Source organism: Saccopteryx leptura, chromosome 6, assembly GCF_036850995.1.
Source record: "Saccopteryx leptura isolate mSacLep1 chromosome 6, mSacLep1_pri_phased_curated, whole genome shotgun sequence".
Taxonomy (NCBI): domain Eukaryota; kingdom Metazoa; phylum Chordata; class Mammalia; order Chiroptera; family Emballonuridae; genus Saccopteryx; species Saccopteryx leptura.
Genome location: NC_089508.1, coordinates 193289412 through 193313457, shown reverse-complemented (window position 1 = coordinate 193313457; position 24046 = coordinate 193289412). Strand labels below are relative to the sequence as shown.

Genomic DNA, 24046 nt, shown 5'->3' with positions numbered 1-24046 from the left:
GACGGGGCGCTGCAGGAGCACAGTGACCGAGGGACGGACAGGGCGGGGCAGGAGCACGGTGACCGAGGGACTGACGGGGCGGGGCAGGAGCACGGTGACCGAGGGACGGACAGGGCGCTGCAGGAGCACGGTGACCGAGGGACGGACGGGGCGGGGCAGGAGCACGGTGACCGAGGGACGGACGGGGCGGGGCAGGAGCACGGTGACCGAGGGACGGACAGGGCGCTGCAGGAGCATGGTGACCAAGGGCCGGGATGTGGCGCGTCAGAGCCTCCGCACGCACAGCCCGCAGAGGGAGGCTCGGCAGCCAGCTCCTAAAGCGACAATACTGGGGGGGGGGAATAGGGCGTGGCTGGGGTGGGGGCAGGGTCTGCTGGGAACATGCTCCCTTGTCCCCAAGGCCAGCCTGGGACTGCTCTCCTGCCACCCTTCTCCTTGACCCCAGCCCCCCTCATGCCAGGCCGGGTTCGTGTCCCTCCCTGAGTGCCCTCTGCGTGTTGAGTGCACCGTGCCGCGGTCACTGTCTAGATGGCGTAGACGCTGGTCTCCCAGCAAGACCATGAGCCACACGGGCAGGCCGGGTCCACGTGCCGTCCCCTGCACCTGTGGTGCCTGCAGAGTGCCGGCGCCCTGTGGACAGCCCTGTCAGTGTTCTGTCACTTCGGGTCACTCACAGTGACCGAGAGCGTCGCGGGTCCCTCTTGAGCCTCTGGCTCTCCTACTGAACCAGCTGAGCTGCTCAGACCCTCTGACGTAGAGGAACCCAGACGACTGTCATTGTCACTGCACGAAGGACCTACGGAGGATGAGATGCTCGTCTGAGACCGACCCTGGGCTCCGCTGTCCAGCAAGTCCGTGGTCTCTGCTGCCGTCTGCGGACCAGCGCCACCCTCTGGGCCCGTGACCACTGTTGTCGGAGTTCAGAGCCCTTAAGAAGCAGCTGAACGTGCGAGCGGATTGTGGCCAGGAAGACCAGTGTCGCTGCAAAGACGCTGGCGTGGAAATCACACGTGGCCTGCACTGGGCGCTGTGCACGTGGACAGTCCCACGGAACCCCTCCAGCAGTCCGTCTGACCAGTGACGTGGGCACACTCTGCAGCCAGCTCCTCCCGTGGGCCGGCTAGGACACCGTTCCCCTGGGAACCATGGCTCCTGCAGGGACCAAGCGAGCTCATGTCCATAGCAGAGGCAGGCAGGTCCCAGCACCCGCCCTCACTGCGGGCCGGCCCTGGCGGAGGGGCCTCCTTGGGGCCGCGACGGAGGCCGTGCCTCGGAGCACTGGCTGAAATGCAAGCTATGTTTCCCTGCCTTGAATCATCCCGTCTCTCTCTCCATTCTAGAGCACTGGTGGTCAACCTGGTCCCTACCGCCCCCTATTGGTGGTCAACCTGGTCCCTACCGCCCCCTAGCGGTGGTCAACCCGGTCCCTACCGCCCCCTAGCGGTGGTCAACCCGGTCCCTACCGCCCCCTAGCGGTGGTCAACCCGGTCCCTACCGCCCACTAGCGGTGGTCAACCCGGTCCCTACCGCCCCCTAGTGGGGGGTCAACCCGGTCCCTACCGCCCCCTAGTGGTGGTCAACCTGGTCCCTACCGCCCACTAGTGGGCGTTCCAGCTTTCATGGTGGGTGGTAGCGGAGCAACCAAAGTATAAATAAAAAGATAGATTGAACTAGAGTAAGTTGTTTTATAAAGATTTCTTCTGCCAAACTTAGCGAAAATCCGACATAAAGTTCTTGGTAAGTAATTATTACTATATGCTTTAACTACTGTGACTCTGCTTTATAAATTTTATAAAGTAAAGTTACTTCCTACTTTATAAATCACCATGACTGTGGAACCAGTGGGCGGTTAGAAAAGTTTACTACTAACAGAGATACAGAAGTGGGCAGTAGGAATAAAAAGGTTGACTACCCCTGTTCTAGATTCTTCTTCCTCTTTGACCATTTTCTCTGACTCATCTGAGTCTTTCATTTCCAGTCCTGCCCCTAAAATGTCAGCCTTCTGCAGACGCGCGTGCTCCGTGCTCCGGTCCCCTCACCCTCCATGCATCCCCAGTGACGACCCCCCGTGCCCCGTGCTCACCTGTCCCCTGCTGCTGCCGCCCCCTCAGAGCTGGTTCCAGCCTGGAGCTGTCCCCGGAGCCCCAGACGCACGTGACCGTCTACACACCGCGATGTCCCCCACCCAGGCTGGCCAAACTCCAGCTGTCAAAGTAGGACTCCCTGTTCTCGCCCCGAAGTGGCCACTCCTTTGCCAGGTTGGAAACATGGACGTCGTTTTCGAATCCCGGGCCGTTTCCTGTCCCTCACCCATAACTCGGGAAGCTCAGTTGGTTTTGCTTTATCAACTTCTTACCGAGTCCCTGCCCCTCTGCATTCCGGCAAGCCCTGTCCCTGACCGGCGGCTGGCCCGTCGCCCTGACCCCTCCCTCCGGCCTCCCCACATCCCCCGTCCGGCAGAAGTGCTCAGCGACGTCGGGCTGAGTCGGTGCCCGGAGGAGGTGCCCCAGCGGGGCTGGGCGGGGCACCCCGACTCCTCCAGAGTCACCTCTGACTCCCCGCCCCCAGTGTGCTCACGATTTAAACACGGCCCACGGCTGCGTCCCCTAGTCCGCCTTCTAGCCAGATGGCTAGCCCCAGTGCCTGCCCACGCAGGAGTCCCCACTGCTGAAGAACGGGTGGTGGCACGTCAGCCTGGCCCAGCGCGCCGTCCCTCCTCGGACCCCGCCCGCCACTCCACGCCCCTGTTGCTCTGCGTGTCCAGAGCCACTGGCCCGTCCTCGGCAGAGCGCCGTCCCTCCTCGGACCCCGCCTGCCACTCCACGCCCCTGTTGCTCTGCGTGTCCAGAGCCACTGCCCTGTCCTCGTCCTAGTGCGCTGGGAGTGCTCTCCCATCCCCCGCCTTGCCTTTGGTCAGTTCCGCCCCTGGGGGGGCGGCCGCTGTCTCAACATCCTGCTCAGGCATCCCTGCCCCCCCCCCCCACATAGATAAACGAGACCCTCGGGGCACCGAACAGAGGCAGGACACCCACAGCAATGAAAACGCCTAGGAGGAAACCATCGTTGTGCCGTTCAGGTCCCGGAGCTGTTTCCTGTTACCTTCCCAGGGACCCCTGAACATTCCACGTGGGGCGGCTTCTGCTGCTGGGATGTGTCTGTCCCTGTCCTCTTTCCCTGTTTCCATAGCGAAGCCTCCAGTGGGGGTTTTCTTTTCTGTCACCTGTGACAAGTATGTTTTCAACTCGCTTTTTTTACCCTTAACTTTTGTGTACTACTTTTTTGAGGGGCAGACCGAAGCGTTTGATTTTTATGTACTTAAGTCTCTTGCTATTTTCCTTTATGATTTTTCTTATTGCTTTCACGGGTGGATGGTTCAGCACTGTCGAGTATAAAATACGGACCCGCCTAAGTTTTCTGCTTGCTGTTAAAAGCTTCCGCTTCTAACGCATTTAACTCTCTCGTTCATCCGGAACATCGAGATGTGAAGTGTTCTGACGGGTGACTTTATCTTTTTTTTTTTTCCCCCCCAAACGACCTCCGCTTACCCGGCGTAGCTTAGCAAACAGCCCCCCTTTCATCGTGGTGAATGTTTCTTTGGCTGCGTGTTAAGAGGACGCGTTTATATAAAGGTCTGTGCGGGGTTTATTCGGGTCTGTTGCTCCATCATCTGTTTACCTGCCCGTGTCAGAGTATTTTTATTTGCTTTAGAATGTGTTTTAAGAACCAATAAAGCCAGTCCCCCTTCCTCTTCCAGAATTCCGTGACTTCTTGTCACCCTGTTTATTCTCTCCGGAAAGAACGGGATGATTTTTGTCAAGTTTCAAAAACAGTCCCGTGGGCGTTTTCATCGTGTGTTAAGCCTGCGGTACGTTGTGTGAGAACGGACTCCTTGGTCATTCTGACCTTTCACCCAGAGAATAACAACGCTTCTCCATCCCAGGGAAGTTTGCGGGGTTGAGCCCAGAGGGTCCGGCCCTTTTCTGTGAAAGTTGTCCTAGGATTTCGTCGTCCTGCCGCCGTGACTGGGGTCTCCTCCCGTGTCCCCTTCCGACCAGGCAGGCCTCCGTGGTCGGGGCGCTGGGAGAGGGTTGCTGTCCTGGGTGTTTCCCACGTTCGGCCACTTCCCACTCCCACCTCCATCCACCGGTCCTGCCTGTTCGTCGTGGCAATGACCGTGACGTTTGAAACAGTCGTTTTCCATCGTGGAACACATTCCTCTCATTCCCGGTGCTTTGGACTTTTTTTTTTTTAATATGTGTAGGGAAATTTCTTAAAATATTCTTAAAGTAACTAAACGGTCCGTTTCGCGATTCCCTCCCGTTTATGCAGGAGAGCCCCCTTAGTGAGTGTCCCGCCGGTTCACAGCTCTGACGCGAGCCCCCAAGGTCCCGTCACCCCCTGCACAGGCGTCAGAGAGCTGGTGACCGGAGGGACCCCGTCCCCGCCAGGGCGTGGTTCCCAGCCCCCAGCTCGAGATCCCTGTGTGTTCCTTAAACTTGGAAGCTCGGACTTCCGAGACCGGCGCCAGGCTTCATCTTTGCTCAAGACGCGCTGAGAGGAGGTGGGGTCTGGAGAGCGGGTCTGTCGTCTGCCCGGACACGGACCCCCTCACCCGGGACACCGCGCGGGAGGGGCACGGGCGGGCACAGTGCGGGCCTGGCCGGCGCCTCAGTGGCCTCCTCCTGGCTCTGCCGTTCCTCCGCTGCTTTGCTGCCCTGGCCGCCCCCGGGAAGTCGGAGCGGAACAGAAGCACCGGGGTCAGCCAGGTGCCCGGGAGCCTCTCCGTCCCCTGCACCCTGACGGCTGCGGGTCTGTTCTGAAAACCCTCGTCTCCCAGGGGGTTCGTCCAGGTCAGGATCCAGCCAGGGTCCGTCCCTTCCGTTGGTGGTTTTGTCTCCTCTGGCTCTCGGTCGAGCCCCGCCGCCCCTCCCCCGGCCCTCGCCTGGAGCCCAGCTGGGCCAGCTGACCCGTAGAGCCAGCACCCCGAGTCCTGGGCGTGGGGGCCTGCGCCCTCACGGTGTCGCTCCGTGGGCTCCCTGAAGGCCTGCAGAGGGGACGCTGGTCCCATTCAGCTGCCGCTGTGTGTGTTGTGTTGGGCTGTGTGTGTGTGTGACCGCACGCCCCCCGGAACCCCGGGCGGCTCCATCTGTGTGCTGTGCCGTCCGTCCACACGTCTAGGCAGCGACGGTCACTCACTCCGACCTCCCCGAGGCCGGGCTCCGCATCCTCCCTGGAGGAGCCCCGGGGTGACGGGCGCACGCTGACGCACGGACGTCCTCACAGGGACGGCGCTTTGGGAAATAATTCAGGTCTTTGGCAAAGGAGGTCCTTCCTTGGGCACCTTCAGCTGAGGACATGCCGACGCTCTTTTTTTATCGGAAGAGGCTCCCGGGACATGTGCGAGGGTGGGAAGCACCAGCTTTGTGACCAGCACGCAGACCGGCGGGGGGCTCACCACCTCATGGGCAGCGGTGCCGGCCGCAGGGGCTGTGACAGCCCGACCAGGGGCGGCCAGAGCTTCTCCGTCTCCACTTCTCAGGACCGGAGGGCGTTGCTTCTGCTCAGAGCCCAGGTGCAGACGGCGGGCCCTCCCGGTTCTCGCAGCCGGCCGTGGTTCTGTGTGGCGTGGAGCGTGCACACGGCCCGCCCCGTCTGCCGTAGTGGGAACCAACCCGTCTCTCTCCCCTTCTCCGTGTGGGTGGCAAGGATTCTACTTTCTCCACTTCCCGGGGAACGCGAAGGACAGATTGATTTCCACGGGAATCTTCCCCTGAGGACTTGTCAAGAGCCCTTCTGGATGGGAACTCACGGCACAGCGGGCGCTCCCAGGCCTAGCCAGGTCCCGTCATCCCAGGGCCCCTGCTGCGAAATGATCGGGCCCACACACGCTTGAGCTCAGCACCACGTCCGGCAGCCGTGCAGGAGCCCGGTGGACGCTCTGCAGCCTTGCAGGCGGGAGCCCCTCCTTCCCCAGGCTGGCCGGGGCCCCGCACACCTGCAGGGCGCTGGCTGGAAGGATAACCACACCAGCTGGGAGTCTCGTGTCTCTCCAGCCAAAGCCACTCAGGAGGGTGGGGGGCCGCCACGCAGATGGCCCGCAGGACACACGTCCCCGTCTGTCTCTGTCCCGCTCATTTCCTCTTCTATTAAAATGCTAACAAATTCAGTTTTAATTTATCGCCGAGTGGCACACGCTGCATCAGTTCTGGGAGGGAGTCTGCAGTCTGCCTGCCTGGGCGTGTCAGCCGCTAGCGCCTGGTCACTGCACGGTGAGCACAGGGCCCGGGAGCACTGTGGCCCCATTCAGAGCACCGTCGGCCGGTCCCATGGAAATCCCTTACTTGCTGAGGGCAGCCCGGGGTGACGGGAGGCACCCTAGACTCGGAGCGGGAAACCCATGTTCAGTGCCGGGCTGACCGGTCACCAGCCACGTGACCCTGCACCCCGGTTTCCATATCTGTTAGGCGGGGATCGGTGCCGCGTCTCCTGGAGCTGCCGGGCTGCGCACGTGCGTAATTCCCCAGGACGCAGGGCGCGCTGTTCTTCGGGCCTGTGCTCACGGGGGCGTGCCATCTGTTTCCTTTCAGACTCTCCGTGGAAAGTGCGTCTGTCCAACGTCGGCCCCGAGATGACCGGCGTCACCGTGCGCGGCCTGACGCCAGCTCGCTCCTACCAGTTCAGGGTGTGCGCCGTGAACCAAGTGGGCAAAGGCCAGTACAGCGCAGAGACCAGCAGGTGTGTGGTGCGCCCGCCCAGCGTGGTGATGGGGGGCGGGGCGGCCCGAGAGCATGCAGACGCGTAGGTAGGGGGCGGGGCGGCACGGACCCCGGGATCAGCCCCCAGCCCTGAGCCCCACCGCCAGCCTGTGCGCAGGAAAGACTGGAGCCGCGGTGGGAGGGCTCTGAGCACAGTGTCTCAGACACGGAGCTCCTGATAGCACAGCCCTCTGCGCACAGGGAGGCCCGGGTTTCGGTCCTGACTGCCAGCCGGCCGGGAGCGAGGGCCAGGGTCCTGGTAGGTGAACACCTAGCAGGGCGTCGTGAGGGAACCGTTCCTGGGGTGCAGGGGAAGCCGTCACCCCGTGTCAGCGGGCCCTCCTCCGCAACCTGAGCTCTGGGGGGCGGGGGGAGCCGGTGGGAGTTGCTCTGAGAAGTCTGACGAGCGGAGGAAAACCCTTGGGAAGGCGTCTGGGGCGGGAGCCTGCAAGCCGGCCGCTCAGGCGGGTCCCGCTTTCAGAGAGCCCAGGCGCTGGGGTCGCTCGGACGGGCCGGGGTCGCCGCCTCTGCCTGCCCGTCACTGCTGCCCTGACTGGTCTTCTGTCCCACACACGTCCCGGCCGTTTGACCAGCTGTGTGTTTCGCCGTGTCCGTCCCCCGAGCTCAGGAAATAGTCCGGCCGCAGCCCCAGCGAGGCAGGGAGTGCGGGCGGCCGGGCGCCTCTGCCTCTGGCGCCGACTGACCTCTCTGCCCTCCCCGCCCTTCCTTTCCAGGTTGATGTTACCCGAAGAGCCACCCAGTGCCCCCCCGAAAAATATAGTGGCCAGTGGGCGCACCAACCAGTCCATCATGGTGCAGTGGCAGCCGCCCCCCGAGACGGAGCACAACGGGGTGCTGCGCGGGTACATCCTCAGGCAAGTCGCCCGCCGTGGGGCCTTTCCGGACGGTCACGACAGAGAGTCAGGCGCCTGGCTGGCTGGGCTTACAGACGGGAGTGTTGACAGGAGCCCAGGGGCGGGCAGGAGCATGGGGCCCGCTGGGCGACCCCGGGGAGGGGGTGGGGAGGGGGGGCGCCCACCTGGAGAGAGCGGGGCACCGGGCAGCTCCGCGGGGTCGGCGCCCGCAGGTCCAGCCATCCGCGTGCACGCAGAACACTGCGTCGGACAGAAGCACGGAGGGGACTATTATGAGTGGGGAGCAAGGTGCCCTCTTCGTGCTAAGCTTTTCCCAGGGGCGTGCGTGATGAACTGTCACGATTTCTAACGAACAATAATAATACAGCCGACTGAACGGTCACCCCGTTGTCACTATGCACAGGGTGGGTGCTGTTCAGGATCTCCAGGATTCCTCGTATTTAAAACGAATGTAAAAATCTAGCTTTTTTTACATGCGACCTCACGGTTTCTCCGTGTTGGAAATGAAATGGAGGGGCTTTGAAACACGGGGCAGGCCGGACGCGCACGTGTGCAGGCGAGTGGCGCACGTGTGCAGGGGGCGGGCATCGTGCTGGCTCCGCCTCGGGGGGCGGGGTGGGTGGGCGGGGCTCGCGCCGAGAGGACCACGCCCACCGGGGCTGGGTTTGAGGGGAGCCGCCCTCGCTCTGCCCAAACCACTGCTGATTTAAAAATTGCACCGAATGTGATCCCGGCGGTGGTTTGTTGACACAAGTAACAAAGGAAGAAGGAAGCCGTAGTAAAGGACAGTTACGAAGTCTCTTCTAACAGAGTGCACAGCCGTGGACGTGTTTGCTAGTCTGACATGAACTTTGACCCCCCTCGCGGCCTCGGGGGCCAGAACAGGGGTGCGGTTACCACCTCCCGGCGGAGAACCAGGCCGGGCCCATTCTGAACCGGGCTCAGAAGATGCTGGGTGGACAAGGTTTCAGGGGGTACGTGTCGTTTCTTAGATAGAGAGAGGAGGGAAGCGTTGCTTCTTCAACCCCATTCCCTTTGCCGAGGGAGGACCGCTCACCTGGTCTATGCCCACGTCATCACACACTGGTCATTTCACACGTGTTTGCCTGTGTGCCGGGGGCACGCGGCGGTCGTAGCCAATCCGCTGCTCTTAGGTTTCTCTTCGGGCCTATGAATCATCCTCTCAGCACCAGCTCGGTCATCCTCCGCCCGCAGAGACCCAACCACAGCCATGCCTAGGGGTGCCCAGACTCAGACCCAGGGCCCTCCGGGCTCGCTGTGCCCCCAGCTGCCCGACCCCATCTCCCAGGAGGGTAAAGAGACTGCACTCTGCCCCCTGCCGGCACAGGGCACCGTGGGCTCCATCCAGGTCCCGTCTGGCACTCGTCTGCCCGAAGGCTGAGGCGGTGGCTTCACGCCACCAGCTCCCTGTTCCACGGGCACTCTTGTCCTCTGCTCACCGGCCAGTGAAAATGATGGGCCGTGCCCTCGTGGCCCCGCCCCCGTGTGCTCCTCTTCCTGGCTGGGCGGGACTTTAAACATCGGCCCGCAGAACCCGGCTCCGGGCGCGCCCTCTCCTCACGAGGCCTCTCCAGTGTCCGGAGGCCCGTCGGGGGCCGCCGCACATGTCTCCATTTGGTGGGATTGCTGCCGTGAAAAGGATTTTCCGTGATGGTGCCAGTGGAGTCGGGTGCCGGAAAAGAGGGCCTCTGTATTTCGTAGGGGCTTAAGTCAAGAAAGCCCCAAAAAGGAGGGTGCCCTCACTACCCCATGGCCCGTGGATATATCAAAGTCTCCAGAAATCTCAAGGCCCCCGTGCCGAAATGACTTCGCTTTGGAAACACTCCCGGAGTCACCCTCCGGCCTGCACGTCGCCTCTGCCTGCAAGCGCGTCCTCTGGAGCACATGTCCCCCACGTCAGATGCGCAGCGCGGCCCAGGGAGGGGCAGGGCGGAGATAAATGGCCGTCGCCCCCCTTCGCCCCCCCCCCAGTAGGGCTGCGTGCGCAGAGATCAGATATTTATAATAACGGGCAGGGTGTCTCTTTAAGAAGAGCAGAAGGGTTAGGTCCTTTGTAAACACTCTCTCCTGTTATTTCCTTATGAAAAATACCGTCTTGTTCTGTTCGAGACGGTCTCCCGGGCAACGCATCCCGCCCGCCGGAGGACGGTGCCCTGCACTTCTGTTAGTTAATTGTGACCTTTCCAGACGTTCTGTGACTGCCAGGCGAGGACCCTGCGCCACCGGACAGAACGGGGCGGCCTGAGCCCCCCGCCACCGCGGAAGGAGCAGGGACAGTCGCGTGGAGAGGGGGGGCCCAGAGAGGCCCGGCGACTCCGCAGGCTTAGTCCCTCGTGACTCGGCCTACGTGTCCCGGAGGGGGGGGCTTTCAGAAAGGAGGGGGGAGGGGGCGCGTCACCCTGCCCCGCCCACCCGGGCTCCGCCGTCTCATCCTGTTCTTGCAGCGTCCCTGTGCGGTGCTGTGAGGACTCTGCCAGTGTGGGGAGGTGGCCGCAGACGCCCAGAGAAGTTGAGAACTTGTGGAGACCGCCCAGCTCTCAGTGTCCTTCCCGGCCCGAGTCTCCTGGGGCTCAGACCTCTGCTCCCCCCGGGATGTGCATGGTCTGGTGACGGTCCCCCACGCGTGGGCTCCTTCCTGAGCCGTCACACCCAGTGTGTGCCACGTTGGTTGGAGGCGGACCTGGGCCCCCTTCACGCACCGGAACACTCTGGTGGCTGTGTCCAAACGGCTCACCTGGTAGTCTCGGTGGCATTTATTCCAGAAATTCGTGCTTTGTATGTAGGGGACTCAAGTGACCATATCTGGCAGGGGGGTCATTCCACGCCGGTCCCCTCTCCCTGTCGTCACTGCCTTGAGGACCGTCACGTGACGTAGACGATCTGAACCCCCACGATGAGCCCTCACACTTGCTCACGCAGGTCCTTCCTCCAGGCCAGGGGGCTGTCTCGGGAGGGGTCAGAGGTCGGCAGGGCAGGAAGCGGAAAGGTGGTCTCTGACGCACTGACCGCAGGAGGACACTGTCTGTCCCCAGGGCCGCCCGCCGGGCGGTGGCTCCTCTCGGGCCAGGGGCACAGGAGCCTCAGCCCCCTGGCCCTTCCCGTCAGACAGGCCTCGCCCGGGACCGCGGGTCGGGTCAGGTTGACAGCAAGAGGGTGAGAGGCGCCCCACAGAGCCCCGATCCTCACGGGGGGGGGCGTTCTGTGAAGTCCCCCCACTTCCTTAGCGCTCGCAGCCCTCTGCTCTGGGAGAGCCGGCTTCCACTCAGGGGCCTGGACTCCGGGTCTCTCCTCCGTCCTGATGGCGGCGGCCTTGCTGCGGCGGGTCCAGCCCGGGGCACAGCGCAGGGTGCTGACCGGGACCCCGGGGCCCTCAGCGTCGCCCCACGTCAGGGAGGATCCATGTGTGTCTGACTGTGTGTCCTCCTGCCCCGTCTCCCCCCCCCCCGCCCCGTCTCCACGTATCTGACCGAGCCAGGCCCTCCTCAGGCGAGAACCGCTCCTGGGACGGAATCACTCCACCCAGGGGACCCCCACCACCCAGGGCCCTGGCTCCACCCAGGGGACCCCCACCGCCCATGCCCTTGGCTCCACCCAGGGGACCCCCACCGCCCAGGGCCCTGGCTCCACCCAGGGGACCCCCACCGCCCAGGACCCTTGGCTCCACCCAGGGGACCCCCACCGCCCAGGGCCCTGGCTCCACCCAGGGGACCCCCACCGCCCAGGGCCCTGGCTCCACCCAGGGGACCCCCACTTCCCAGGGCCCTGGCTCCACCCAGGGGACCCCCACCACCCAGGGCCCTTGGCTCCACCCAGGGCGCTGATGACCTTCTCTGCACGGAGCCCTGGGAAGTCGCGAGCCACTCAGAGCGGTGCTGTCAACGTCCTTCCAGAGCGCGAACGGCCATCTCCTCGTTTATGTCCAAGTCCAGAGTCCTGTCTGTGGGTCACTTCTTAGAGTAAATACAACTTCCAATCCCTGCATTGGGCGCACGATAGGGCCTACTGCGCGCACGCTCTCCAAGGTCTCCCCGAGACACGCTTCGCCATGCTCGGCGTCGGGCTAGTGTTTTAGGGGCGTCACCACCTTTAGAAGCCTCTCCGTCTGGTTCTGGAACCCGCTTGAACAAATCTAGAATGCCTAAGTGGAGCCACCAGGGCTGGACTTGCTCTTCTGTCCCCCCACCACCACCCCCGTGTCAGAGTCACAGGGCGGGGGGGACGTGTCACTCAGACTGATGGGCAGCGACCACCCCAACTGAAGTCGCGTCTGGAATTTTGGGGTGCTGAGCCTCCATGCTCCCAGGACAGGTGCGCTTTAAAAGCTGTCGTTTTCCCTCCACCGGGAACACGGTTCACCTGTCGGTTCTGTTCCGCCCTGCACTTTCAGCACGCGAGCCGAGAGGTTATTCCGTTTCGATGGGCTTATTAGGGGGCGGCCTCGCCGTGGGCAGGCCTCCCGGCCTGGCCGCTGTTCACGTACCCGCACCCCCCTCCGCCGCACGGGAGGGCCGCGGGCACAGCACGTCCCGGGCGAGTCACCTCTCCACCGTCTGCTGCAGGTACCGCCTGGCCGGACTACCCGGGGAGCACCAGCAGAGGAACATCACCAGCCCCGAGGTCAACTACTGCCTGGTGACCGAGCTGATCATCTGGACGCAGTACGAGATACAGGTGGCCGCTTACAACGGGGCCGGCCTGGGCGTCTTCAGCAGGGCGGTGACCGAGTACACCCTCCAAGGAGGTAAGCGGGGTCTGCCAGGCTCGCCCGGAGCAGCCGGATGTAAACACAGAGGGTTCAGCGCCCCCCCCCCCCGCCCCCGTATCTGATTTCATCTCGCCCCCTGTTCTGAACCGGCAGCAACACGGCGGGAGGGAGCGGGCTGGGTTCTACCTGCTTCTCTCTGGTCTCACATGCACCCTTTGCCTGGTCCCCCGGGGTCCCTGCAGGTGCAGGGGGGGGGGGGCTGGACTTGTTCTACATGAATCCTGGTCCCGTGTGGTGTCTCTGGAGTCCTCTGGGGCCCTGTGGGTGCTTTTCCAAGGGAACAACGACTAGAATGGTGTTTCTTTGAGATGAGCAGTAATGAAATGTGCCGCTTGGCGCTTTGTTTGTTTGTTTATGTGTGTGTTTGATTTTCTCTCTCAGCTGCACCAGCCAACAATTTACGAGATGGTCAAACCTCTCCCCCCAAAATAGCCGGGAGGGAGGGACGTCATAAAGGCGGGGGGGGGGGCGGTCTCACACCTCACCCGTGTGCTGAGACCCCCACCCCACCCCCCAGTCACCTTAAGGCTCTTCCCAGGGTCCGGTCCCCCACTGTTCTCTCTGAGGACCGGGCGGGCGCGGCCCCCGGAGAAGTTGGCGTCTGCAGTTGCTCTGCGTTCCACTGCTGGTCCGCTCAGCACCACACAGACCCTCTGCCAGGCAGCTGCGCCCGCCCCACCGCCCAGATCCCTGCCCCGGGGGAAGCGGTCTCCCCCACGCAATCCAGAGCCCCTTTCCGTCCCCTCTCCTGGCTCGCAGGTGTGGTTTTATACGCTTAGGCGTTTTTATTGCTCCCAGGCCCTGACCTTCTTCAGATGACAGGGTTTCTAACTGCCCACTTCTCTCCCCAAATCATGCCCGAGACCTAATGTTCCTTGATATGACATGCTGTTATCATCATCCCTTATTGATCATCTGTCCGGTGTCATCCTAGAGTCTATATATCAATCCTCCCTTATAAATTAAGTGCAGTCAGTCTGCATTCACAGCGACGGGCAGAAAATGTTTAAAATGCAAGACAAGCAGAAAGGGCCCCTTCCACGGCACCTAATGCTTAATGGCTCGCGGGGAAACAGAAAGAAAGATCTGGAATCCCGGACCGTGAAACTTTGCTCCGAGGAGCCTGTGTCACAATTAAATAACAGCACAGTGGGCGGGAAACACTGTGAATAACTCCCGCAGCTCTGAACCCCGCGGGCCTCGCTCCGTCCCCAGCGCCCCCCCCCCGGCCGAGACGGGCGTCCAGAGTGTGGCTTTCATTTGGGCCACCCTGGGGAGCCGTTCAAGGTTCAGAGCCGTGGGTGAGGCGGCCACAATGCCGGACTGGGAAAACGCACCCCCCGAGGGTGACGGGCAGGCGGGAAGCCGACAGAAGAGCGTCCGTCCATCTGTCCGTCCGTGTGGCTGTGAGGCGATGACCCCTTCCAGCTCCCAGGCTGCTGGGAGAATGAGGGGGGGGCCTGTGTCCGGCGGGGGCTTCTCAGCTTTTTCAGAAACAGCCTCACGCCTGCTCCCTCTGTGTCCCTTGTGACAGCCTGTCCACCGAGTACCGTCAGGCCCCACGAGCTCACACCCGAGGTGTCCCAGGCGGTCACGCCCATGCAAGGTGTCCCGGGCGGTCACGCCCGTGCGAGGTGTCCCGGGCGGTCACACCCGTGCGAGGTGTCCCGGGTGGTCACACCCGAGGTGTCCCGGACGGTCACACCCGTGGTGTCCTGGACAGTGGCCCTGGGCAGTCACACCCGAGGTGTCCCGGGCAGTCACACCCGTGGTGTCCTGGGCAGTCACACCCGAGGTGTCCTGGGCAGTCACATCCGAGGTGTCCCGGGCGGTCACACCCGTGGTGTCCCGGGTAGCCACACCCGAGGTGTCCCGGGCAGCCACACCCGAGTTGTCCCGGGCAGTCACACCCGAGGTGTCCTGGGCAGTGGCCCTGGGCGGGGACACGGGTGGCACCCAGCTGCTCCCTCTGATTGCTGGCCGTTTTCAGGAGAGACCAGGGCCAGGGTCGTCGGCAGTCACTTCTGCACAAGGAAACTGAACATTATCTGGCTCAGCGTGAGTTGGGCTGAGGCCCCGCGGCTGATGGGGCAGAACCAGCGTCCGGTCCTCCCCTGTGTTCTGGGCGACGTCGCAGCCCCTGATGTCAGTGGTGACCGCCCAGAGGGCAGAACCAGCGTCCAGTCCTCCCCTGTGTTCTGGGCGACGTCGCAGCCTCTGATGTCAGTGGTGACCGCCCAGAGGGCAGAACCAGCGTCCGGTCCTCCCCTGTGTTCTGGGCGACGTCGCAGCCCCTGATGTCAGTGGTGACCGCCCAGAGGGCAGAACCAGCGTCCAGTCCTCCCCTGTGTTCTGGGCGACGTCGCAGCCTCTGATGTCAGTGGTGACCGCCCAGAGGGCAGAACCAGCGTCCAGTCCTCCCCTGTGTTCTGGGCGACGTCGCAGCCCCTGATGTCAGTGGTGACCGCCCAGACCCGCGCCAGGGCACAGAGCCCCACGGAAACGGCGGCCGGCCAGGCAGGTTCCCACCTCTGCCTCTTTCTGCGTGACCACGGCTGTGTGTATCCGACCCTCAGGATACACGGTCGCCAGAAGTCAAACCCCCCACGGCAGTCTGCGCCTGCCGGCCTCCTGCAGAGTGCCTCCGGGGCCTTCGTCATCGCCCAGGTCGGAATGAGCAGAAACGGGGAACCCCCAGCCCCAGCCCCGCAGCTCGGGGTCCGTCTGCTGCCGGAAGCCCTGTCTGGACGCGAACGTGTCCCCCGGCCACCGGCGCTGAGAGCTGAGGAAGCAGCGAGGATGGAGCCAGCCCGGGACGCCGTGAGGCAGTGATTGAAACGCCCGTGTGTTAAAGGGAGAAAGAGGAACTCATGAAGTGACTGTCGGCCTGACTGGGGGACAATGGCCGTGTGTATAAACTAAGTCTGGAGGCCTCTAGGGGAGCATGGGAGGGCAGGGGCCACGCAGCCTCGGAGGCGGGGGACAGTGGGGGGGACGGGCTCTGTCCAGCCGGCCTCACTTCCCCCTCCGTGGCCGTGCGGGCTCATCCCTCAGGGGAGTGAGCGGTCACTTATCTTGACTTTAATAAGGCTTTTTGGGGGTCACTCCTTCCAGAAAGTGCCGGATGTCCAGTGAGCCTGCGGGCTCCCACTCCCATTAGGTGAGTGTCACTCAGCCTCTCAAAGGCACCAGCCGGGCGAGGACCCTGGAGGGCACAGGGGCTGCTCAAGCCCCTGGGGCAGAGCGGCCTCAGGTGGGCTCTCCTCACGGAAGCCCCCACAGGGGGTACGCGGGTGACCCCCTGCCTTCGTTCAGCACGGCGCACGCTGCTGTTGATCCACGAAGTGACCGGGAGCCTCCTGCACCTGCCACCGATCCCGTGTCCGTCCAGCCCCCTGCCCCGCAGGTGGGCGAAGCCGCCTGGTCTGTCTGCCGGGGTCACAGTCCCTGCCTGGAGGCGGCTGGGGTGCAGGGACCCCCGTGACTGCGAGCTTCAAGCCCCCCCGCACCCACCACCCCGTCTCTCGTCGGCCAGTCCAGGGAATCCATCGGACCAGCAGAGCCTCCACGGCCTTTTCTGCTCCCGGCGTTTTAATCCGCGGCACGGCGGTGACTTTCAGATCAAGCGGCAGCCCTCGCACACAGCTCCTGCCAGGCAGCGAACCGTCCACGGGGCAGGAGGAAAGTCTCCTTCCGTCCAGGCGGCTGTGGCCGGCGATCCCAGCAGACCTGGATGGAACCCGCCCGCCGGATTTCCACCGTGATTCCCCAGACGGAAACGGGCCATACCTTCCGTGTTCACTCAAGAACCCCCTTCCACACGCGTCCGGAGGCGCCCGGGCTTTGGGTTTTGGGTGGAAAAGGTCCGAGGGTGTGTGTTCTGCCCGCCGACCCACCGGTGTCCCCCCCTCCCGCAGCGCCCCCATCACGGAGATTCGGTCCTTGAGTTCGATGCTGAGGCTGGGTGGTCCCAAATCCCGTTTTTCTTAACGGTTGTTCAAGTCGCGGGGACGGCCGCGGGACAGAGTGACTCCACACGCGGTCAGCGCCGTCTGAGATGTGACGCCCCGCCCTCCCGCGTGGAGACCGGCCCGGCGGCTCTCCTGTCTCACGTGTGCGTGGCGATGCCGCCGTTGGTGCTGCTGGAAAGGCTCTGAAGACAAATTATCCTATAAATCATCGTCTCGGGCACACCGCAGTTTCCTTCTTTCTTTTTATTTTTCTCTCCCGGTTTTATTTCTTTATCGTTTCTCTCCTTATAACAGGTATTTTTTTGTGTGCTGGGATGATTTATTCCGGTTTCAGAACATTACCTTAAAGAAATGGAAAAAACATTTGGTTATCCACATGCCTAAGACATTATTAGTAAAACGCTTCCTAAACGTTCACTTGGGCTCTGAAAGGTGTGCTGAAGGGAAGGGTTATAAATGAGCACACACTCCGTTCGCGGGCTCCCTTCTTATCCCCCTTGGGAAATTCTCAATGCGGCGTCAGTGACACGGCACAAAAGATGTGTTTCTCCGCCTGGGAGACTCTCCAGGCCCCGGGCTGCAGACCCCCCCCTCCAGCCGCCCCCGCGACAGGAAGTCAGACCCGAACAGAGCGCCGTTCCGTTGGGCATGGGCGCCACCAGCCTTGGAGGGCGGGCAGGAGAGGACAGGACAGGAAGCCGGCGGGTCAGAGGGAGCCACCGGGCCCAGGTGCTCGGTCCCATGCCGTGCACACGTCAGGCCGTTCTCACTCACGTCCTTCCTCCCCGCGCCGTCCTCCCGGGCGGTGGGCATCCCGGCACCTGCGTGACAGAGGAAACGGGAGCCCAGGGAGTCACTGCCTCCCCCTCCCCCCCCCCGCAAAGCCACAGAGCTAGAAAGTGCTGGACGGTGAGGCACTGGACTTCATGCTGCCTTTATTCCACGCACGTCAGACACGGGCAGCAGTGACCCTGGAAGGCCGGTCTCGCCTGTGCATAGCCAGCAGCCCTTTCCTGTGATGGGCCCGCTTCCCCCCCCATCCCCCCCGTTGGGAAAGCACAGACGTTTCATTCTGTGGGGTCGCCGGGAAAGAACGAGGGGCCCGGGAATCCTCGTAAGTTCTGGGCAGACAGCTCAGCCCCCGACATTTCAAATCCTGCTCCTGAAGGAGGAGCGTGGAGCGCGATTGTGGCGAGGACGTGAAGACCAGTCCCCCCTCTGCCCGGCAGCAGCTCCAGTCTCAGCGAACAGAACCCGGGCAGAAGGGAAGGGGGATGCCTTGCTGGACGGGACGGGTCCTGAGAGGTCACCATCCAGGCCAGTCTCCAGCCGGGGGAATGGACATGGCCCCTGAGGGCGCGGAGAGGGAACTGTGTGGCGAGACGCTGAGATTTCACGGTCCCCCCCGCTACGGACGGACGGGCAGCGTTCCTCCCGTGAAGGCAGCCGGGCGCACACCCCGGAGTGCAGGCGCTTTGCGGGACGGGGCCCTCGGCGTTCCCTCCGTGCTGAGCCGAGCTCATTTCATTGTATGGTCAGCAGGCGGCTCCGGCCCTCCGGGTGGGGTCTGCGTCAGCTTGGCGGTGGCCGTGAGCAGGGTCCAGATGTCAGTCCTGTTCCTGCCATGGAGGCCCGGATAGGTGCGTCCACCTGTCCCCACGAGACCCGCAGACGGACGTCTCTGCTGGCCCTCCGCAGTGGCACGTTGTCAGTTTTCTCTGGCGTGTTGTGACTGACGCTTCGGCACATTGGACGGCCTCGTGGTCAGCGGTAGTTTCTTGCGACGGACTGTTACGTGCAGCCGATTCTGCCGTTTCTGCCCAGGGAAGAGGAGCCGTCACCGTCACCGTCCCCGTCACGCGAGGCTCGAGTTGACTCGGGGGATGTTGCCGATACGCTTTCGTGTCTTTTACGTGCTTGAGTGGAACGCCAGTAAGGAGACAACATGTGTCTCTCCCGTCAGGTGCAGAGAACGGCTCGGGAACAGGGCCTGCCCGGCACGCGGTCCGTCCAACGCTGTGGGCTGCTGTCGGTGGTGGTGGACAGGACCCCGGTGGGACGAAAGGGGGAAGAGAGGCTCGTGGGGACAAGGGAGGCTGTCAGCCAGTCAGCGAGGCTCCAGACAGCGGAAGTAAAAAGCGGGGAAGAACGGAGGGGCGGAGGGAGGGAGGGAGGGAGGAAAGAAAGACCCCTGACCTGACGTCTGCTGGGAGCCTTCTCGTCCACGGCGGTTATGACGACGACTGGGGGTTTTCATGGCTGCCCCTCCTGATTGGGCCGGTGAGCCCTTTGGACACTGGTGTCTGCTGGACTCTGCTGTTTGGAATGACAGGATTTCCGGCTCGTCATACCTACCGCCTGCTCCTGACCTGGGCTCGTCCGTTCATCCACGGAGCCCGTTTGCTTATGTGGTTACGGGGGAGTCCAAGGGCTCCTGTGTTGGTCATTTCTAGGCCTTTTTTTTTTTTTTTTTAACAAAGAATCCTTCTTTTTTTTTTTTCATTTTTCTGAAGCTGGAAACAGGGAGAGACAGTCAGACAGACTCCCGCATGCGCCCGACCGGGATCCACCCGGCACGCCCACCAGGGGCGACGCTCTGCCCACCAGGGGGCGATGCTCTGCCCATCCTGGGCGTCGCCATGTTGCGACCAGAGCCACTCTAGCGCCTGAGGCAGAGGCCACAGAGCCATGCCCAGCGCCCGGGCCATCTTTGCTCCAATGGAGCCTTGGCTGAGGGAGGGAAAGAGAGAGACAGAGAGGAAAGCGCGGCGGAGGGGTGGAGAAGCAAATGGGCGCTTCTCCTATGTGCCCTGGCCGGGAATCGAACCCGGGTCCTCTGCACGCTAGGCCGACGCTCTACCGCTGAGCCAACCAGCCAGGGCAAGAATCCTTCTTTTGAGGGGTAAAAACATTCTACTAACGATTCAAATTTAGAGATTCAACTTTGCTAAAAATCCCTGTCCCCGGTGACAACATCGCATATTTGACAGTTACCGTGATGTGACCTGAGGGCGGCTCTCTCTCCCCAGTCGAGAGTGACTTCTGTGGGACCCCCTCCACCGGGACCCCCCCCACCCCTCCACGTCCAGGTCAGCTGCTCTGGTGGCACACCCATGCCCGGTGCGGGCACCTAGCCTGCTGAGTGAGGGCTCCCAGCTGTGACGTCACCTGGGAACGGCGTCACCCAGGGAGACGCTCCTCCCAGCGGTCAGCACACTCTCCCTCCACCCCTGTCCCCACCCCTGGCCACCGCTGACCTCTTATTGTCTCCATAGTATTGCCTTTTCCAGAACATATCACCATAGCATCAGAGGCGTGGAACCTTTCCAGATTGGCCTCTTGCGCTCAGCTGTGGGCAGGGCATACGTATCGTTGTGGGGGGTTTTGTATTTTTCCGAAGTTGGAAACGGGGAGGCAGTCAGACAGACTCCCGCATGCGCCCAACAGGGATCCACCCGGCACGCCCACCAGGGGGCGATGCTCTGCCCATCTGGGGCGTCGCTCTGTTGCGACCAGAGCCACTCTAGCGCCTGGGGCAGAGGCCAAGGAGCCATCCCCAGCGCCCAGGCCATCTTTGCTCCAATGGAGCCTTGGCTGCGGGAGGGGAAGAGAGAGACAGAGAGGAAGGAGAGGGGGAGGGGTGGAGAAGCAGATGAGCGCTTCTGTGTGCCCTGGCCAAGAATCGAACTCGGGACTCCTGCACGCCAGGCCGACGCTCTACCACTGAGCCAACCGGCCAGGGCCACGTATCGTTTTCAAGTGCGTTTTCCACAGCGGTGCATTTCCGAGTGGCCGTCGGCCATGGCTTGCCTCTGAAGGAAACCCTGATGGCGTCAGTCCGAGAAATCCCCATCTCTGGTGAAGAGGAACGGCCATCGCTGTCCCCCCACGGCAGACATTCCCGAACTGGGAAGCTCCTGTTATCGACGCCGACCGACCCGTGGTGTCTCTTCCCCGTGCCCCCGTGGGTGCTGGGTGCTCCTGCCGGGGCGCCTCGTCCTTGGCTGGGAGAGCGAGCCAGTGTCCGGGGCGGGGAGAGGGGGTTGGGGCTGTGTCCAGTGTAAGACTGGGGACACAGTGGGATCTGTGCCAGGCCATTCGCTGCTGAAGATGGAGTGTTTTTGAGCAATGAAAAACCACCAGAGCGCAGCTGTCACCATACCTCTTCAGGGCCTGCCGCGAGGGGCATGGGAAGGTGGCCCTTGAAATGCTTATTACGGGGAGAAGCTGTCCCCTGAGGCCTAATTCAGAGAAGGAGGAGGCCATGGCGCCCTGCTGGGCCCCCCGAACCCTGTGCTGAAGGGCCCCTCCGTGAGCACCGGCCCCTCATAGGCTCGGCCCTCCCTCTGCGCAGAAGGCGTGGGATTCCGTCACCGGCGGTAATGAAGACCTTTCGCCCGGCCGCTCCCTTACGGGGCGCGCTGCCAGGAAGGGTTTCCCGGCTGTTGGTCTTCCTCTCGCTTCAGGGAATTTTTGATTCCATTGTCCACAAATTTGTGAGTCACCCTGACAGCAATAATTAGGAAAGAGAGAAGAGGGCTGAGAAGAATTGGAGATTCTTTTTTTTTTTTTTTTTTGATGAAAGCCCAGGGTGTGGCCCTGGCCGGTTGGCTCAGCGGTAGAGCATCGGCCTGGCATGCGGGGGACCTGGGTTCGATTCCTGGCCAGGGCACACAGGAGAAGCGCCCATCTGCTTCTCCACCCCTCCCCCTCTCCTTCCTCTCTGTCTCTCTCTTCCCCTCCCGCAGCAAGGCTCCATTGGAGCAGAGATGGCCCGGGCGCTGGGGATGGCTCCTTGGCCTCTGCCCCAGGCGCTAGAGTGGCTCTGGTCACAGCAGAGCGACGCCCCGGAGGGGCAGAGCATCGCCCCCTGGTGGGCAGAGCGTCTCCCCTGGTGGGCGTGCCGGGTGGATCCCGGTCAGGCACATGCGGGAGTCTGTCTGTCTCTCCTGGTTTCCAGCTTCAGAAAAATACAAAAAAAAAAAAAAAAAGCCCAGGGTGGGTGAGAGACTCTTCGGCTTTGAAACCTCTGTCCTGTGACTCTGGGGCATCGCGGAGCCTCCGTGAACTTTGATGGGAGGACGTTGCGGGCACAGCGGTTCTTGAATCTCCCAGCCGGGCCATCCCCGGGTAACGAGGAGGGCTTAGCTTCTGGGTAAGGGCTGAGGTATGGATCCAGATGATGGCGATGATGACGACGATGATGATTTGCATATGGACGTCTGTTTCCCCCAGCACCACTTGTCACCAAGACTGTCCTTTCTCCATAGAAATGCCCTTTGTGCGTCAATCATAACCCACTTGAGCTACAACATGAGTAACTCCTGGGCTCCGCTTTGCTGATCGATGTGTCCCTCCTTGCTCCGGTGACGCTCCGTGTTGGTGACTGTAGATTTACAGTTAGTATTGATGTCATGCACTTGAAGGTTGTTCAGTTTTGTTCTTTTTTTTTTTTTCTCTCTCTCTCTCTCTCTCAAAACGGTTTTTGCTGCCTTTACTTTTCTCTATAAATTTTAAAGTCAACTTTTCAATTTAAAAAAAAAAACAAACATCCCAGCGAGCGGCGACATTGATCAGGACAGCATTCAATCTAGAGACCAGATTGGGGAGAATTGGCATCTTGGTTGTGCTGTCTTCCAATCCATGGACAGGACATGACTCTCCGTCTACCGTTAGGCCTCCGATCTCTTTGATCACCGTTGCGTGGTTTTGAGCCGACCGGTCCTGCGTGCAGTTTGTTAAATTTATATCTAGCTCATGTTGTCATTGCTGTTTTACGTGATGGCGACTTATTTTAATTCCCATTCGTTCACTGCTCATGCTTAGAAATATAATTGAGGTTTTTTTGTTTGTTTTTAGAAAATTAAATTTAACGGGGTGACACTGATCAGTAAGAGTGGTCTTCATGGCCTGACCTGTGGTGGCGCAGTGGATAAAGCGTCGACCTGGAAATCCTGAGGTCGCCAGTTCGAAACCCTGGGCTTGCCTGGTCAAGGCACATATGGGAGTTAATGCTTCCAGCTCCTCTCCCCTTCTCTCTCTCTGTCTCTCCTCTCTCTCTCTCTCTCTCTCTCTCTCTCTCTCTCTCTCCCTCTCCTTTCTAAAATGAATAAATTAATTAATTTTAAAAAAAAAGTAAGTTTTAAAAAAAAAAGAGTGGTCTTCATGGACAATCCTATTGGGTGACTAGGGAGAGAGGGTTTTAGTTTGTTTCGTTGCCTATTCAGTCTTTATGCCTTTTATCTCTTTTTCCTGCTCTGCGGCGCTGGCCTGCCCTTCCGGAAGAGGCAGGGTCAGAAAGACCTCTCTGCTTTGTTCCTGATCTTAGGGGAGGTCCACCTTCAGTCCTTCATCTGAAATACAGCCTCGCAGGAGCTCATCCATGCCCTTCGTCGGGTTTAGTAAGCTCCCACTTTGCTGAGAGGTTGTTTTTTTAATTAATCACTATTGGAGATTAAATTTTATCACCTGCTTTTTCTAAATCTATTAAAATGATCTGGGTTTGTTTGTTGTTGTTTTTTTCTTTATTCTGTTGATATGGTGAATTTCCTTGATTAATATTTGACTGTTGAACCAGCCTCACATTTACAAGATAAACTCCACCTGTTCGGGACAAATGATGATTTTTATATATCGTTCGGTTGTTTCTCTGATATCTTATCGAGCATTTTTTCGTACCTGTGTTCATGAGGAACAGGGGTCCGTAGTTTTCTTCCAGTGTCTTTTTCTGATTTGGGGTTTGTGGTAACGCTTTGGTTCCTCCTTAAATGTTTGGTAGAACTCACCCGGGAACCGTTGTGCTCAGTTTTGTTTTTGGGTTTTTTGTTTGTTTTTTTCCTTAGGAGGCTTTAATTATGTATTCAAATATTTAATAGCTATATTCCTACTCAAGTGATTTTTTTCTTCTTAAGTAGATTTTGGAAGTGTGTTTCTGTTAAGGAATTTGTCCATTTCATCCAAATGGTTGAATTTATGGGCATAGGGATGTTCAAATTGTTCTCTATTCTTTTAAAATCAGTGGGATTTGGAGAGGCGTTCCCTGATATTGGTGATACTGGTGATATTGGTGATTTGTGATTTCTCGTTTATGCTTGATCAGTCGGGCTACAGGTTTATTTATCTTTTAAAAAACGGGTTTTTTGCTTCATTGATTTTCTCTATTATTTTTGTAATTTCATTTCATTGATTTCTACTCTTTTTTTCTTTACTATTTCCTTGAATAGGCTTGTTTTGGGTTTAATTAACTGTTATAGATTCTTAGGGTAGAAGCTTAGGTTCTAATTTAAACATTTAAATGCTGTAAATTTCTCTCTAACAATCTGCATCCCATAAATTTTGATATGTTTGAGTTTTTGTTTTCATTAAAATTGAGAGTGCTTTTGACTTTTTCCATGTGACTTCTTTGGCTCGTGGTTATTTTTAAGTAGGTTGCTTCATTTCCAAATATTTAGTTAATGTTCCACCATCTTCCTGTTGCTAATTTCAAGTTTGATTCTTTTGGGGAGGTCATAAAACATGCATTTTGTGATTTCAAGTTTCTAATTTCTCTAGGTTTGTTTGGAGCTCAGAATATTTCTATCTTGGCTCAGTTCCATGTGCACCTGAAAAGAATGTGAATTCTGCTATCTTACGGGTAGATTTAACAATAAATATCATGTA

At 60.2% G+C, this 24046-nt stretch overlaps 1 protein-coding gene across 1 annotated transcript in view; it reads left to right on the top strand.

Moving 5' to 3' along the window:
* Positions 1-24046, top strand: part of SDK1 (sidekick cell adhesion molecule 1) — a 787316-nt gene that overhangs the window by 626344 nt on the left and 136926 nt on the right. Inside the window, exons 15-17 of the mRNA XM_066342466.1 lie at positions 6588-6735; positions 7490-7630; positions 12211-12392. Coding sequence (XP_066198563.1) covers positions 6588-6735; positions 7490-7630; positions 12211-12392 — 471 coding nt within the window. The remainder of the gene's footprint in view (positions 1-6587; positions 6736-7489; positions 7631-12210; positions 12393-24046) is intronic.